At 35.5% G+C, this 16,309-nt stretch overlaps 1 protein-coding gene across 1 annotated transcript in view; it reads left to right on the top strand.

Moving 5' to 3' along the window:
- The first annotated feature begins 2,889 nt into the window (after positions 1-2,889).
- Dbp21E2 (putative ATP-dependent RNA helicase Dbp21E2) overlaps positions 2,890-16,309 on the top strand; it is a 19,800-nt gene continuing 6,380 nt past the window's right edge. The window contains exons 1-9 of the mRNA XM_071590048.1: positions 2,890-3,130; positions 3,203-3,349; positions 3,441-3,551; positions 3,625-3,822; positions 9,196-9,346; positions 10,265-10,371; positions 11,088-11,201; positions 12,454-12,605; positions 14,478-14,661. Of these exons, the coding sequence (XP_071446149.1) occupies positions 2,978-3,130; positions 3,203-3,349; positions 3,441-3,551; positions 3,625-3,822; positions 9,196-9,346; positions 10,265-10,371; positions 11,088-11,201; positions 12,454-12,605; positions 14,478-14,661 (1,317 nt within the window). The 5' untranslated portion in view covers positions 2,890-2,977. The remainder of the gene's footprint in view (positions 3,131-3,202; positions 3,350-3,440; positions 3,552-3,624; positions 3,823-9,195; positions 9,347-10,264; positions 10,372-11,087; positions 11,202-12,453; positions 12,606-14,477; positions 14,662-16,309) is intronic.

Below are 16,309 nucleotides of genomic sequence, written 5' to 3'. Positions count from 1 at the left end.
AGCCAAACCACATTATATACTATATTTGGTGCTGTTTAAAAATTTTTGCAGTACATATATCGTATTTTCCCATCGATAACATGTGTGTTATCTATGCAAAAATGTCCAGATGGAAAAAATGACTATGTATGTTATGCAATGAAAATTGAAAAAATTCAAACATTTACATATCTATGTTAAGAGGAGTCTGGCAAAAATAAATTAGTCTGGAGCATGTCTTTCTAATTGCATTCCATGTTATACATATGCACATTTATTCACAAATGCACGGCATCTATACACCTGCAAGATAACTATGAAGCCCTGGGCGCGTGGTATCTATACAAATTCATAATAACTATAAAATTCTGGGTATTCGTTATCAATGGGAAAATACTCTAATATTATATGGAATAGAAGCCAAAGTTGCAATAATTATACATTATTATAAATTACAGTTTCATTCAGAAAAGCAAACCGTGTCATAGATGGCCAGTTTAGTGTTGCTAATAGGTCATGCATTCTCGTAGAAGGTTAGTAATAGTAAAGGAAATGGTGGGGTCAGATTGCAAAAAGAGTAAAATGTGACATCTTTGCAGTTTTAGAATTTAGCTGATTGCCAATTAGTCAACCATTTTCCTATAACTTTCATTCATTCATATGCCAATGTTGTGAAGATAATTCAGTTTGAAATTATATTGTACATGCAAGGTCTGTCCCAAAAGTAGTATGACTTATTTTTTCCTGGATAGGCAGACGGTCAGCGGTTTCTCTGGCGAAGTTCAAAGGAGTCGCAGCAAAGGCCAGTGGATTTTGGCTACCTGTCTTTGCAGAGTGCAAATTGTTTGCAAAACATCTATAACTTGACCTCATTATGCTCTGTCATGAACCAATTACTGGGAACAGTGCTTCGCCATTAAATTTTGCTAGAAAATGGGCAACCCCAGGAAAGAGACCCATGACATGCTCAATGCAGCTTATGGTGATAACGCCAATTATAGATCGGGTGTTTTTGAGTGGCACAAGTTATTTCGGGAGGGTAGAGAAGATTTTGAAGACGCCAAACATTTAGGATGCCCTTCAACCTCAAAATCATTGAAAATCTTGCAAGAGTGAAGGCTTAGTTGGACAGGGATTACAGATTAAATTTTTGAATGGTTTCTGAGGAACTTGGCACTTCTAAAAGTGATGTGCATTGACTTGTGATGGGAAAAATATGCATGAGATAGGTATGTATTAAGTTGGTGCTGTGAATGCTCTTGGACGAACGAAGGGAACTTGTATGTGGATCTGCCAAAAGCTTCTGGACCATGTGAGTGAGGATCCAAATTTTTAGAGAGTGCCCCACCAGACTTCTTTCTCTCCCCCGCCTCAGATCCGTGCTGAAAGGGCATCACCACATCTCATTTTGCATCACCACGGCTCTTTGGAAGTGTTATAACCGGCCTTGACGAGGTAGCTTAGCAGCATTCCTGGCACAACCTTCAAGAAGGTATACGAGGCGTAGAAAATTCACTGGCAGCAGAGTGTGAATGTACAAGGGTGCTACTTTGAAGACTTTTGAGTGAACATATCAACTCTGGCGATAAATTTTTTTTATCAACTCAGTTCCACTACTTATGGGATAGACCTTGCATATGCATATCCAAAATTTTCATGAAAATAATTGCAAAGCAAAATAAATTCTATGCTAATATGTGCACAGGCCTGTAGTGGGTTTCACTTGATAATTTGCCATAAGACCTATGTGGAATCGATTGCAGGATTAACCGTTCACTGAATTTCTGTCGGTACATAAGCCAGTAGGAAGGAAATCTTATGCTGCTAAGTGTCCATAGTAGCTAGAGTGACGAGGAAAAGTTGATACGCACGTATGCATATATATGTACATGTAGCAAAATATGTTAAATAGGACACATTAGTTTTTCTTCTCTTTGGTAATGCCATTGTAGAGGTGGGTTAATATTTTTTGTATGCAACCAGTAACTAACTTTCATATCTTATCATATTTTCATACTGTAGAGCTTTTCAAGCCTTGTATAATCATTTTTGATTAAGTTTGTGTGTGTGTGTGTGTTGTCTATCATTTTGCTAACTTTGGAGGCCTATGATTATCTCAATTCAATTTTGAAAACATAAAGTCCCAGAACCATTCAAGATTGCTCCCTTGTGAGATTGTGCAAGCAATTTCATTTTCAAAGAATAATGCTCAAATCAAAATCTGTAAATTTGAAAGAAATGAGATTTGGAAGATAAAATAAGTAAGTAAAAAAATGTGAAACAACAGAGACATAAATCTAATGTAATAATATTACTTCATTTTTCTTTTAGTCTACGAGAATCTTACTAAATGCTAACTCTCGGAGCAAAAGCTTAATGTAGCATGTACTTTTCAATGAATATACATCTCTGGTTAAAGAATAGATTCATCAGATAACATGGATCAATGACAAAATATGGTAGCCTGCCAATATGTGCAATCAGCCTTATTTAGTTGAGATTTACAGTTAGTTTCCCTACTATATCACTAATGAAAGAGAAATCGGTGTGATACCCAGAAATTTGCTCATTTTTATACTAGTTATTTGAGTACTATTCAAAATTTTTAAAAGAGTACTTCACGATATTTCATGCCCACGTACTGAATAGACCAAAGTTATTACCACTGATTAGGTTATTAAGCATTTTATAAATTCTTCAATCGTCATCTATCATGGAAGACTTATTCACCCTCGGTGCTACTTAAATGATGCGCCTTGTAAACACGCTCGTCCAGTTAATGCATACCTTGTTCGCTAGAGAGCAGCAAGTCTCAGAATGTGTATAATCCCACGCCTACCACCATCTATCTAATATCAGGTAAACTAGTTGGCATTGCATTAAAAACAGCCGAAAGTGAATCAGCGGCAATCACAACAAAGCACATTATTTTTAAATGCTTATTTTCTGACTGAATTATTTTTGCTATCTTAATAAAAGGATATAATTCATTAAAAATATGATACCAAGGTTTTCGGCGGTGTTGAATTCCAGTACATCAGAGGTCAGTTTCGGCAAATACTGTTATATTAGCTTACGAAATGCGCAAGCCAAAGCCAAGGTACAGCGAAATGAAGATATCATCCACGCTGATGTTTCAAAGTCTAAAAAGGTATTAATTATAACTATGTTGTTTAGGTGGTCGCAAGTAAGTAAGAATTGAATGAGCTGTTTATCTTTGCAGGCCGTGGTCATTTCCTGTAAGCGAAATGAGTTCAATCATTTTAAAGGTCAGACTTACAACAAATTTAAGCCGATTACATTAGCTTCGAAGGGATGGTTTCATAAGAAATCGAAAGGTGACTTTTTTACCATTAACAACACTGTAGAGGTGAGATGATTAAAGCATGAAGAAGGAATACATACATAATATCATGATATACTTCCTCTATGGTATTCATGATAATGCTTCTGCATTCCAGGGACGTATTCATGAAGAAATAAAAGGCATACAATTTAGAGAAACAGGATTGGACTTATCAATAGCTGATTTTCTTATCAAGTTAGGTTTCATTAATCCGACAGAAATCCAGGTAATACGGTAAAACATTTGTATTGGTCTTCAGATAAGATTATTTTTGTGGTAATACTTTTTATATTTTATAGCTCAAGGGAATTCCGTCGATTTTAAAAGGAAGAAATACGGTTCTTGCGGCTGAAACCGGCTGTGGGAAAACTTTCGCATATCTGTTGCCAATTATACATCATGTATTAAAATGGAAGAAGCGTATAAATGATAGACCAATGAACTGCCCATTTGCTGTCATAGTTTCACCAAACAGAGAGCTGGCGCAACAAATATTTGTGAGTATTCCCAGAATCACATGTTGACGTTCAAACTATCATCGTTGGGGCATTAGCTATTCCATACCATTCTCAATTTAGCAGAGTTAGTGTGTGTACAATACCAGTTATATTGTTTTATTTGTATTGAAGCCAACAGACTGCAATTCGAAATTGAGTCACTGCTGATTCCTTCAGTGTATAAAGGGGATCGAGATGATGCGGTGGCTATCGTGCTGGCTTCCCACCCAGAGGGCCCGGGTTCAAATCCCGGCGGTGTTGAATATTTTTCGGAGGTATCTCGAGTCCTACTCAAGGTGCTTTGTGGAGGCCACTTTGAGTGAGTACACCGTCCGTCGGATGGGACGTTAAGCTGCGGACCCCTTGGCGCCTTTCATTAAGAGTAGGCTAATCTCCACCCTTCATCCTTTCCTGTCCATCCCTAATGGTGCAAATTTACTTAGCTGTCGGTCGCCTCCCCTAAATACTTCTACTTCAGTATCTAAAACCACAGTAAAGACAATTAATATTCTTTAATTTATCCTCTTTAACTACCCTTGTAACCGAATATTTAACACCCTACCTTCTATAAAATGGGGTATGATATTCCTGTGTGTTGAAACCTAGGCCACTGACCAAGGGGCTTAGGTTCTTTTCAGGACAATGTCTCTGAGCTCTTTAAGATTAACCCAAATAGTATGATTTTTCTTTTCTCAGAAATCCTTTTGGAGAATCACAGGAGAAAGAACTGGCCCCAAAGGAATGCCCTGATTTGTGAATTTCACTCACCTTAGTGTTAAGTAAGCTGTACTCATCACCTTTCTTCCCATCCTTTGGGTTGATTACTGTGGTTTTCTTATTTCAATTGACAATGTTTCTTATATAGGATCGTCATGTAGTTAGCCCATTTTTTTGCTATTGCCCACCCTGTGATCCCTCATTATTGTGGTTGTGTTTCGTCTCTTGCCCTCCACACCCAATTGTGTAAAATGGTGAACATGATGTCCCCTATGCTTAGTTCTCCCATCTGATAAATACATTATTTTAACAATTCATCAATTAGTTTTTGATGAGAGCCTATAAAGGTCATATTAATTTACAATTAATTGTACGGCCAATAGTATGTAAAGGTTAAGATCTAAGTTGTAGTCCATACTGTATTTTAATTATTGCAATAGATGTTATAAATCCACACTTAATCCTACAGTGGAAGAGTGCTGTTTAAATTCTGAACCCCAGCTCCCTGTCAATATACTATCATTATTAAAATTACTGGTTAAGGTAGGTTTTGGTTGAACACGAGCTATAATAAGCCCCTCTTAAATTCTGCATACTTCCTTAGTCCCTTCATTCTGTACAACATGCCTACCCCATTCCTAACTCTTCCTAGTTGGCCCAACATTCTCCTCTCTTTCCGCCCATTCTATTCCTTCCTCTTTCTCTTTTTCCCAATGTTCTCTCCTCAATCACTGTCTTCCAACATCCCATTGCCAATCAAAATGCTCTGCATCCATCTCTCCTGCCTCCTTTGGACTTCTCCCAACAATCCTCTCACTTTACCATCAATTTGGGGCATTCCATGCCAACTTTCATTCCTATCTCCAGTTCTTCCCATGTCTAATTAACCCTTTTTCTCCACATGTGCATTGAGCAGCAGAGGTGATAATGGACATCCACATGCACCTGAACTATCTGAAACATGTACATATTGCGGATTAGTCTACTGTCTCATTCATCTACACTATATTTTTTGCAATACAATCATTGATTCTACCCAATTCACTTTATGAAATGCCTTTTTGAAATCTACAAAACAGACCAATACTTCCTGGTTGTATTCTATAGTCCTCTATTTGTGATTTCATTACTGCTATGGTATCATTTTGTGCAGCTCCCATTCCTGAACTCAAACTGATCATCTCCTAAGTTGTCATCTCTTATTAATGATCCTCAGTATCACTTACATGTATGCTAAATCAAACTTATTGTCCTGATTTAGTTACAGATTCAGGTGTGATGTGGTGGAACCGTTCCATTATAACAGGGACAAAAAACTCTTGCAATTTAACACTTAATGAAGATTTATTTTCAACTAGATTTGATGTACTACATCATTTTCAAGTGGTGCTTTAAATTTACATGGACACTCCCAAGTAAATAGTCCATCAAATATATTCATTCATGGACCTATATGAGGAACAAAATTATTTCTCATATTATAATAATATTTACAAAGAACTGGAAGGCCTGGCCATGGGTTCTCCCCTCTCACCTATCTTGGTGGAAATATCTGTGAAAAATCTGGAAAAAATCTTTAACTCGGCCAAAAACTTGACTGAAAATGTAATATACTGGTTATGATACGTAGATGACCCTGGTTGCTGATGGAAAGGGACCAATAGGCAACTAGATGCCCTTCTAAATTTAAAGCACCACTTCAAAATGATTTAGTACATCAAAATTAGTTGAAAATAAATCTTTATTAAGTGGAAAATCACAAGACTTTTCATCTCTGTATTTTTGTTCTCTAGTCCTCGCATTTGGTTGCTTTACCCTTTTTTGGAATAGTTACTGACACCGAGGTGAAAAAATCTTCCAGCTGAATTCCTCCTTCATTAATTCTACGAATTAATTCATAAAAACACTCCCTCCCACCTTCTCAAAACCTGTAATAGTTCTGCAGGATTGTTGTCTACCCACATGGCTCTTTCTATCTTAATTGTTCCTTTAATCCCTTCCAATCTTGCAATGACATTAGCCTAGACCTAAGTTATCCTCATCTATGTCATATTCTTTCCATCTCGGAGCCTGCTGGCCTAATGTCTTTATGATACAGTTCTTCTATATACTCCTTCCATCTCTCTTGTATTTTCCCTGGTTCAAATAGTATTTTTCATGACCCAGTTTTTATTGTCATCATTTATTTCACTCCTCACATTCTGACTGTTTTTTATAAACCTTCCTGTATGGTGAATCAATTCCACCCTTTCTTTGAAATACTTCCATATCCTTGCACTGCATCTTCCACCACACTTCTTTTGCTCTACTTTTAGCCCACCTCAGTTTATTATTTAACTCTGTATACTTCCTTATACCTAAGTTAGTGTTTATATTCTCCCATTTCACTCATCTCATGATTCCCTTGTCCTTTTCCTATTTGCCATTCCTATAGTTTCATTTGCAGTTTTCCATATCCCTTTTTTGATATTTCCAATTTCCTCTGTAGTACCCATCTCTCTTCCCTCGCTCATGATTTGGATGAGCGCTAGCTGATACTCCTTCTTTCATAGTCCCCCTGACATTTTCCATTAATACCTACACCTTTTTTGATGTCTAAACCAAGTATTCATTATGATTAACCCCAGGCACCGGCAGAACTCTTTTGCTTTCTCCCTGTGGTCACTTCTTGATCCTTAACCATAGTTGCCTACCTCACTACCATCTTTTCCTTTCCCTACTGTTGAATCCCAATCCTCCATCCTTATGAACATCATCCTTTTGACCCCTCACTTTACCTCTTGACCTTATTTTGAAACCAGTGGGGAGGTAAGTTTCAATTTTTTGTAATAATCTTCATAGTCCTTTAAGTATGGCAGTCTCATTTATACTTGATTTGCAACCATTGTCAAGATGATTTACTTAATTGTTGTCTCTTCATATTTATCACAAATACCAATTAGTAACCAGTTCACAATGAAATTCCAATCTATAAGAATTATAAAATAAATAAGATTGAAAAAAAATAAGGTCTAATTTATAAAATAATTATTTGATTTCATTTAGTGTGTCAATATTTCCACTCTTTCATTTTTCTGGCTAAGATTTCTATTTTGTGATGTTATAGATGTTGGTTCCATATGTAACTGAGCAGTCAAATTTTCATTCAACTTAATGCGACTGACCTTAGCCGTTGGTTAAGGTCAGTCGCACCCCCCCTCCTATTTACTACTACTAATCAATACATGTTGATGTCAAGGTAGGTCAAGCACGGTCAAGGTATTCCAACTCATGCTCTGTGGAATATCCATGAACTTTTGCATGAAGCACGAGCATTTTATTAATCACTCAGCATTATTTTTAATTGACTAAGGCTGCTTAATTTACTTCCCACAGTCAGGCATCATCTCCAGTGTTCATTTTACTGTGTATCACATTTGGTGGCCCCAAGTCATGATAGGGGAAGTGTCTCCTGGATATAGCCCAATATTTTGCCCTTCTTTTTTTTCAGGAATCCCTTCCCTCGCAGAAGTCTAATTTTCTATAGGAAATTAACTCTTAAGTCTGCTTTTATGTACAGTTATTTCTTGACTCTTTGTCATATGTAACTGATTTCACCATTTATTCTTCACGTCTTTGTGTTGTTTTTCCTGGAAGCCTCCATGCCCAGCTCACGCTTGCACTGTCTCCTTGCTAAAGCCTTTTGAGGAACTGTTTGGACTATGCCATCAGTCCTCCCCCTTCGTTAGCAATGGCATATGTGATCCTCAAATTTTGAACACAATACGACCATCTTTGCATTCAAGTTCCCTTTTTCCCTTCAACCGTTTTAATATTTCCTTCATTTTTTTGTTCAATTTTTCATCTAATTTTTCTGTTTCATGAGAAATTGGAATGTAGACCTTCAGCCTATCATGTCAGCAATTCTTCACTCTTTCAATTTCTTCGAAATTAAGCTAACACCAATTATTTTCTTGTCGCCTACTAATTATCTTTTAATTTTTTCTCATGGCTAAGTATATTATTCTTTTCTTCTCATTGCCTCATTCTTCTCATCCATGCCTTTTTGATTTCATTGCTGGCAAATATAGCCTTTCTTATGCACACCTCCTATTCATACTTCCTAATTGACTCATCACTCGAGCATTGAGTTCCTAGTTTTCCCATTGTAATTAAACCCTAAACTGGACCTAATCCGAATAGGTATCTTCCCCATCTGGAAAATGGAGATACTTTGTCCAAGTGATTGATTTGGTTTTATTAATTGAATAATTTTTTATTTGTATTAAAAATTTTGGATTTTTTTACCTGTACATACTTCATGTAGTATATGCAGCCCATGAATCTTTTTAAAGAAAGCTTATAATATTACTAAAAAAAATTTGGCTGAAAACTTCTGCTTACTTAAAGTCATACACATGGAATTATGGTTTATGTTATCTCTATTTATGTTTATTTCATGTCGGTGTAGGTTCTGTAAAATATAATTTAGTTGTGGAGTCCTCTGATGAGATTACTGTGTCCTGATCGGTACATAACTTTTTTCCATTCCACTGTTTTGGAATGAAATCGCTAGGATGGTCGAAGTGAACATTTATTGCATTAATTATCATTAGGTTAAAGTTGTTACTTGGAAGCTGTTTATTAACTAATGGCATCTCTTTTATCTGACTACAGGGCATGGTGAGAGAATTCTCTGAAGAGTTTGACATAAATGCTAAAGTTATTGTCGGAGGTCATGTAAAAAGACAGATACTCAACCCTGAATTTAATGATGTTGACATCCTGATCGGTACCTTCGGAGCACTGAGCAAATTGGTCACCACTGGTAAGAATTTCAATGGTTTTGATGCACGGGCAGTATACATAGTTTTGTTGAAACTGTGTTTACTTTTAATATCAGCCTTCAATATTCAAAGAAAGAAACACTAAGGTGATATGGAATGGGTTTGTTGAGCATGCCGTTCATATATGAATTATCATAACTATATTTTTTTATTTAATTGACATGTAAATTGTTTATATTGTAATTGTTAATTGATGGAACCAAGCTGCAAATAATCAGATTTTGATTTCAAAGTGTGTAGGAAACTGTGTAGAATGTAATGGGAAATGGAACAAACTACCAAATTTAACATCAGTGTTGCAGTGATTTGCAAATTGTTGCTCCCGCTCCAAAACTAATTTTTGGAGCTTGATCAACATTTCATATGGCTGCATCATTGCTGCTCCAAAATCAGTTTTCAGCCATCATTAAGCATCCCTCCATTTTCTCAATATTTACATCATCAAATCCTTTTTTCGATGAAATTTGCTTTGCAAAAGTTATTTATGTTTATGTTCAAGATTAAATGATGGATATGCATAATATCCTTTGTTGTATTTAACATCAGCATGACATCGCTGAAAATTTCTGTTTAGTCATAATGTTGGGCCCAAAAAATCATGGGTTTCATGCTCAGGTTATCATGTGCATCTTTCATCTACATCCCTGCATAGTGAATTGTTGCATCAGGCACCAACATTTTATTTTTATAGAGCTTTTGGAAGAATGGAAATGCCTATAATCCTTAATTTCTTCTAATAAGATCTGTGAACCATGTACTTACTTTCCAATTTTACAAAAATATGGTGATTTGCGCCATGTCTACTTAGATGGTGTTAATGAAATTTTGCAACTTTTTTGTGTATTCCATTTTCATCTCATTGAAGCAATTGTTTTAATTCTTTATATTTTTTAAATCAGGGATTTACAAAATATCTATGGTACGTCATGTGGTGTTGGATGAGGCTGATTCCTTACTAGATGACAGCTTTGAAGAAAAAATGAATCCTTTCCTTAGAAGATTTCAAGTAAGTAATGTGAGAACTTATATTTAATATGCATTATGTTATCCTGTATCTAAAATCCTAATGCATATAAACAAATGTTTGTATTTTGTGTTGTAAAATGTCACCAGATTATAGTAATTCAATAAACAGGCTCAGGAACTTCTGGAGGTTGAGGATTATATGTCTACCAAAGTAAACAAGTTGCAAAATGACTTATATTTAGAAGTCTTTTAGAGTTTCCAAATACATTTAACTCTTACTTTTTTGTGAATTTTGTTTCAGTCATGAGAGAAATTTAAAAGTTTCAAGGTATTCACTTCACTTTGAATAGGTAACATATAATTTCTTAATTTTAATTTTGCTGCATCTCACACTGAGGAAGTAATGCCCTATCCCTATAGTCTAACCCTCTACATATGTAGAGGGATAGACTATGTATGTATAATATCCTTTCCCAATCTTTTCTGCCAAGTTAAATTTTAAATATTGTAATGCCCAAAATCCTTGCTGAAAATTATCAATATAATTGCTCAATTTGAAAATATATTTAAATAATAGTTTTAAATCTCTCTAAAAAACTAGTTTAAAGATTTTATTTTCTTCGATGATTTGCTGGTCTGTATCTAATAATTTCTCTTTATAAATAAATTGATTATTTCTCTTTATTTTTATCTACTATTCTATTTATAAATAAATATTTCTCTTTTTAAAATATCTTTCCCTCTTTATCCAAACAGTTCAATTTCACCAATGATCATGAATCAGGAAAATTTCCCAATGGAGTACAGCTAACTCTAGCAAGTGCTACCATGCCAAGAGGAGCTTCTGAACGCCTTAATGAATTTATACCCGTGAGTAAATTGTCAGAATGTGTGTAATCTTATTCAGGTTGCTCATTAGTGCAACAGAGTTTTTCATAAAAGAGAGCATTTTACATGACCCTGTCAGTGTTTCATTAATACTTAACAAAATTTATTAACATACGCATCTTGTGCATGGTTATAACAAAGAGACACTAATGATTTAGCATTACACATGTTTAAGAATCAAAGCTTTAAATGATGGACTTGAGGCAATGGGTATAAAATTATTTAATAATTTACCTCAATCATTGAAATAAGTTGAAAGTGTCGGTAGTTTCTAAGGGACTCTTGAAAATATCAGCTAAAGTAGATGGATTACTGTGTTTATGGGTTTATTAATGATTATGCTTAATTTTTATTCACAAAGGGAAATGATAAAATTAACAAAAGGGAATATGTTAGCATGTAGCAATTTATTGTTAAAGCATAATGAGTCTGAATCCATTCCTAATTGAAGTGTTCATCATGTATTATTTTTTATTATATGCAGTTAAAAAGATTACATTTCAGAATGCCACTAACATCCTCAGTGTTATCATTTAGGAAAAGAGTTAGGTCTGCCTTGATGTTCAGCTATCCACTCAGAATCGTTTATCACACTTGTGAGAGAGTCAAATTCCTGTGAAGACATAAAAAATAAAGAGTCAGAAAGCAATGCTATAATCTCAGATGAGCGATGGTGATCTATTCTCACAGACAACTCTTGATAAAAGTGGGCCACAATATTGGTTTTATTCTTCAGAGTCCATATTATTTACTGAAGCCCATGACTCATTCCAGATCTCTAAGCTTAGATTTTGTAATGTAGTTGGGAGATCCTCTGCAAGTACCAGGGATGAGATAAGGTGTAATCACCCTGGTTTTAGCTGTTCCACTGACCTTTATTGTTTAAAATAATTTCCATATGACCAGGTATTCACATAAGTAGCATCAAACTGAAAGTGGTCATAGGTCAATTTTTAAACCCTCAGGGAATATTAAAATGGAATGCAATGCCCAAATATAGGTTTCCTGCAGACACTTATTATGAAATTTTGAGTTGGCCTTGTAACCTCGGTCATTTATTTATTCAATGAATCCATATTTTCTTTGACTCAAATGGTCACTCATGAGTAGGGCATTTTACCATTTGGTCACCATTACACTATGTCACCTTGTAATTACTTAAGCTGGTTTCATTTTCTATATCCCATGTCTAAGGTGTTTTCTAATGAAAGCATGTATTATCTGTTATTTTCAGGCTGAGAGTCTGGTCTCTGTAAAAACCAAAAACTTGCACCGCATTCTTGGAAATGTTAAACAGCACTTCATGAGGCTTGGGCATTCGCAAAAGCCAGGAGAGTTACTAAGAATAGTAAAAAGCAGAAGTAAATTGCCAGTTATGATTTTCAGGTATGCTACCAAACTAAAATCTGTTAAAAGATGGATGTTAATGAAGAGAAATGCAATCCACTCAAGTGTCATGACGGACTTTTTCTTATCCTTCACCTCTTTCTAATTGATTCAACACTATGCATCATTCGACTCTGTCTACATTAATCATTCGAATAGCTATAAAGTGTGGCCTTCATAGTTTCCTACCCGTGGCCCAGTGCAGGGGTAGAGATGGCAAGTGAGAGATAGGGGTATTAGTTTTAAATTCAAAGCGGTTTGGGGGAAATTATTCACAAGTACCTGATAGTTTTAACGAATGAAGCAAATTCTCTTATTTTTAATTCCCTGGTTACCCAGAAAATGCAGTGTCTGTATTGCATATTATATTTACTTAGAAATTTGCTTGAATTAGGTGTAATCAGTTTAACATGTTCAATTTGGCATGTAATTTCCTAAGCATGCCCTGGCGGTAGCAGGGCACTGAAACATATTTCATATCTGGCCGCAGTTTAATAATAGAAAGATTAATTTTTTACTCCTTTTTTTATTCTACCCTATTCTATTTAATTGTTTACATACAGATTGCAATTTTATAAATCATACACTCATGGATTACTAAAAAAGCCAAGAAGCCAAAATTTCCCTGTGAAGTGGCATGACCCACTGGTGGGCACGATGAGTAATGTCGTTTTTTCCTGTCGACACTATATTGAAGGGGATCAAGTGGCACCAAAACATGAATTCCCAACTCAGATGATCTGAAAATTAGAGATTTTGTTATTCTTAGCTTTCAGATGAATACTATGTATCGTCAAGTCTGTGTCATCCAATGCTATACCTGGCCATCTTTCAAATCCAAATTAATACCCAGTGATCATCTTGTGGTGTTTTTCTTAGTGACTTGGAATCAAAATGGCAAATTGGGGCAGTGAAACTTTTTATTGCGTCATAAGTGCCGAAGGAAAAGCAACATCATCTAAAGAAATATGAAGGTATGGCCAGGGTAAAATATGTAAAGAGTGCTATAACATAATTAGAAAAATAGACAGAAGACAAGCAGCAATGAAAAGAACTAAAATGGAAACAGCTTATTGCCCTTATTGTGATAATAGACCAGCATTATCCTTGGAATGTTTTAATAAAATGCACTATTATTTTACTTATTTCATTTTTTTGGAACACAATTTAAAAACTTCACGTGAATTTCATTACTGCTTTTCATATGAAATACATAATTATCCTCAGAGAAATGAATAAATCCCATTACTGAGCAAACTGAACTTGATTTCTAGTATTGAAATTATTATGCAAAAATCCAAAATTTAGCAAATGAATATGAAACAACTGTTTTTCTGGAGGGGGACATTTCAATACGTCTTACGATTCAATGGCTTCTTTCAAACATCTAACACAGATCTAACGACAGCGTGATCCACAGGTGGGTCATGCCACCAGGGAAGCAAATAGAGGTGCGACCCGCAGATGGGTCACGCCAGGCTAAACGTGTTTTTGCATCTGCTATTCAGTGCGTGAGTCATTTCAAGTAAATGGTAATTTATGTAGTAACAAAGGCAATAGGTAATAATTTTAATTTTATCCTAGGATCAATACATTATTGGAATGTTAACTTATTTTTACCCAACTATTACTGGGGGACTTTTCGTACAGATGCAAGAAAAACCTTTCTTCTGACCTGCCCAGTTCAAAGATTGTCAACCTTTATGAGTGAAAATTGTAGAGAAAATTTGTTAAAAGCTTAAGAAAGTTAAAAAGCATGTCCATTAGTGTGGAGGTCACTATTGACCAGGGGTAGCTGCAGTACATTTTCTGCTTGGTGTTGCATATAACCCCAATTTAGATGTTCTACATGTATAATTTCTTCTTTTGCAGCTCCAAAACGGAAACAAGTCAGTGGCTTTCGATGTTCCTCAATGAAAATGGAGTCGAATGCTTGAATCTAAATGGAGAGATGCCGGTTGAGGTTCGAGCAGGAAAGTTTGATGAGTTTATAGAGGGCAATGTGCAGGTCATTTCATGTACAGACATTGGTTCTAGGGGCCTCAATACAGTACAGGTATGTATTTTGAACTTCAAAATTTTGTAAATTTCACATTGACAGTTTTTAAGTGTCTTATTTTATTACAATGCATATAAATAAGATTGTAAAAACAATGTAATTACCACTGTTACTTGACTAATTTTAAGATTTATGAATTTCAGATGTGTTTACTTAGAACTTCTTGGAGTCAGCTTTTTTTATTTATGCGTATTATCTTGTAAGCTCTTTTCAGTTTCTTTTGTTTCTACTTTAATTTTTCAATTCAATCCTAGGTTGGCTTGCACTGTTACATTCATATTTTTTAATTGTTCATTTTTTTAAAGAATCTGGACATCAATCTTATGTTTAAAAATGTCTGTGCAAGGTTGTAGAAGAGAAACGACTATAATGATTGAATATTTGAGGACAAAATCTTTAAATACCATTGATTACCATATTTCCCAGGCCATAGATGCACTTTTTTACTCCAAAATGTGCTCTAACTTCTGTCGGTGCTATGAGCACTGGTATGGTATGGTATTCACTGGTACACTGGTATACCTTTGAACTATAAGCAAAAGTTGATTCGCAGAGAAAATACTTACTATCGAGTATTGTTTCCTGCATCTGGCATATAAAATTATTATCTTTATGATAAATTTTGATGATATCATTGTTTTGAGTCAGTAGTAAACAGCAGAGTTTTCATATTTCATTTTAAAGTACTGCCTAAAAAAATTCCCAAATAAATTGTAACATTAAACAATATACCATGTTTAGTTTCCTCTCACATGTGTTGCTGTTGCAAAAACTATGCACATTGGTTGAACTGGGATGTTTCCCCTCTCCTAATACATATCGTACATACATTTTATCTTTCCCAATTATCTCGGAGTCTACAGGCGTTCAACCTTATGTAGTGTGAGAATGTCGTAAAAGCATGGAAAATTGTGTAGGTATATATGTACTATACATACACATATTCAATATATACAGGGTGTGGCAACAAAACTCCCTTTTTTCAAACCAAAATAAAGCCCATTTTATAAAACAATCTTTTTATGTAGGTACGGACTTAAAATTTTGTTTTACACAGTTTTGAAAATTAAATCAGGTAGGTGACGCCCCCCAATTGCCCATACACTGATTAATCCGATTTCTTGCATTTGTCATGACCCTTACCAGCATATCAGCAGGTATTTTGGCAATTTCTGCCTGGATGTTGTCCTTCAGGTCTTGAAGGGTCCTTGGATGGTCGGCATAGATGCAGGATTTCAAAAAACCTCGCAAAAAAATCATCAGGGGCCAAAAAAGAAGGAGCCATTTAGCTATTTTTCTACATAATCGCCTTGACGATCAATCACTTTTTGCATCCTTGTAAGCGGCTTTTTAATACTGGCGTCTTAACTTTCTCCCGCTGTGTCTAGAAGCCAACTGACGACTGCTTCTTGCACTTCCTCATCTGATATGAATTTCTGTCCTCCAAGGAGTTTTCTGAGAACAGGAAACAAGCCGTAGTCCCTGGGGGCAATGCCCGGGCTGTTAGGAGGGTGGTCGATGATATCCCAGCCGAATTCATTGAGTAGGGTGGTCGTTTGATGTGATACTTGTGGATGTGCATTGTCATGATGCAAACACACTCCTTTGGTGAAACACCTTGTTGTAACCGTGGACCTCCGACACA

This window comes from Hetaerina americana, unplaced genomic scaffold (genome assembly GCF_022747635.1).
Source record: "Hetaerina americana unplaced genomic scaffold, ioHetAmer1.1.p SCAF_4, whole genome shotgun sequence".
NCBI lineage: Eukaryota > Metazoa > Arthropoda > Insecta > Odonata > Calopterygidae > Hetaerina > Hetaerina americana.
This window is presented reverse-complemented; position numbering and strand designations above follow the sequence as displayed.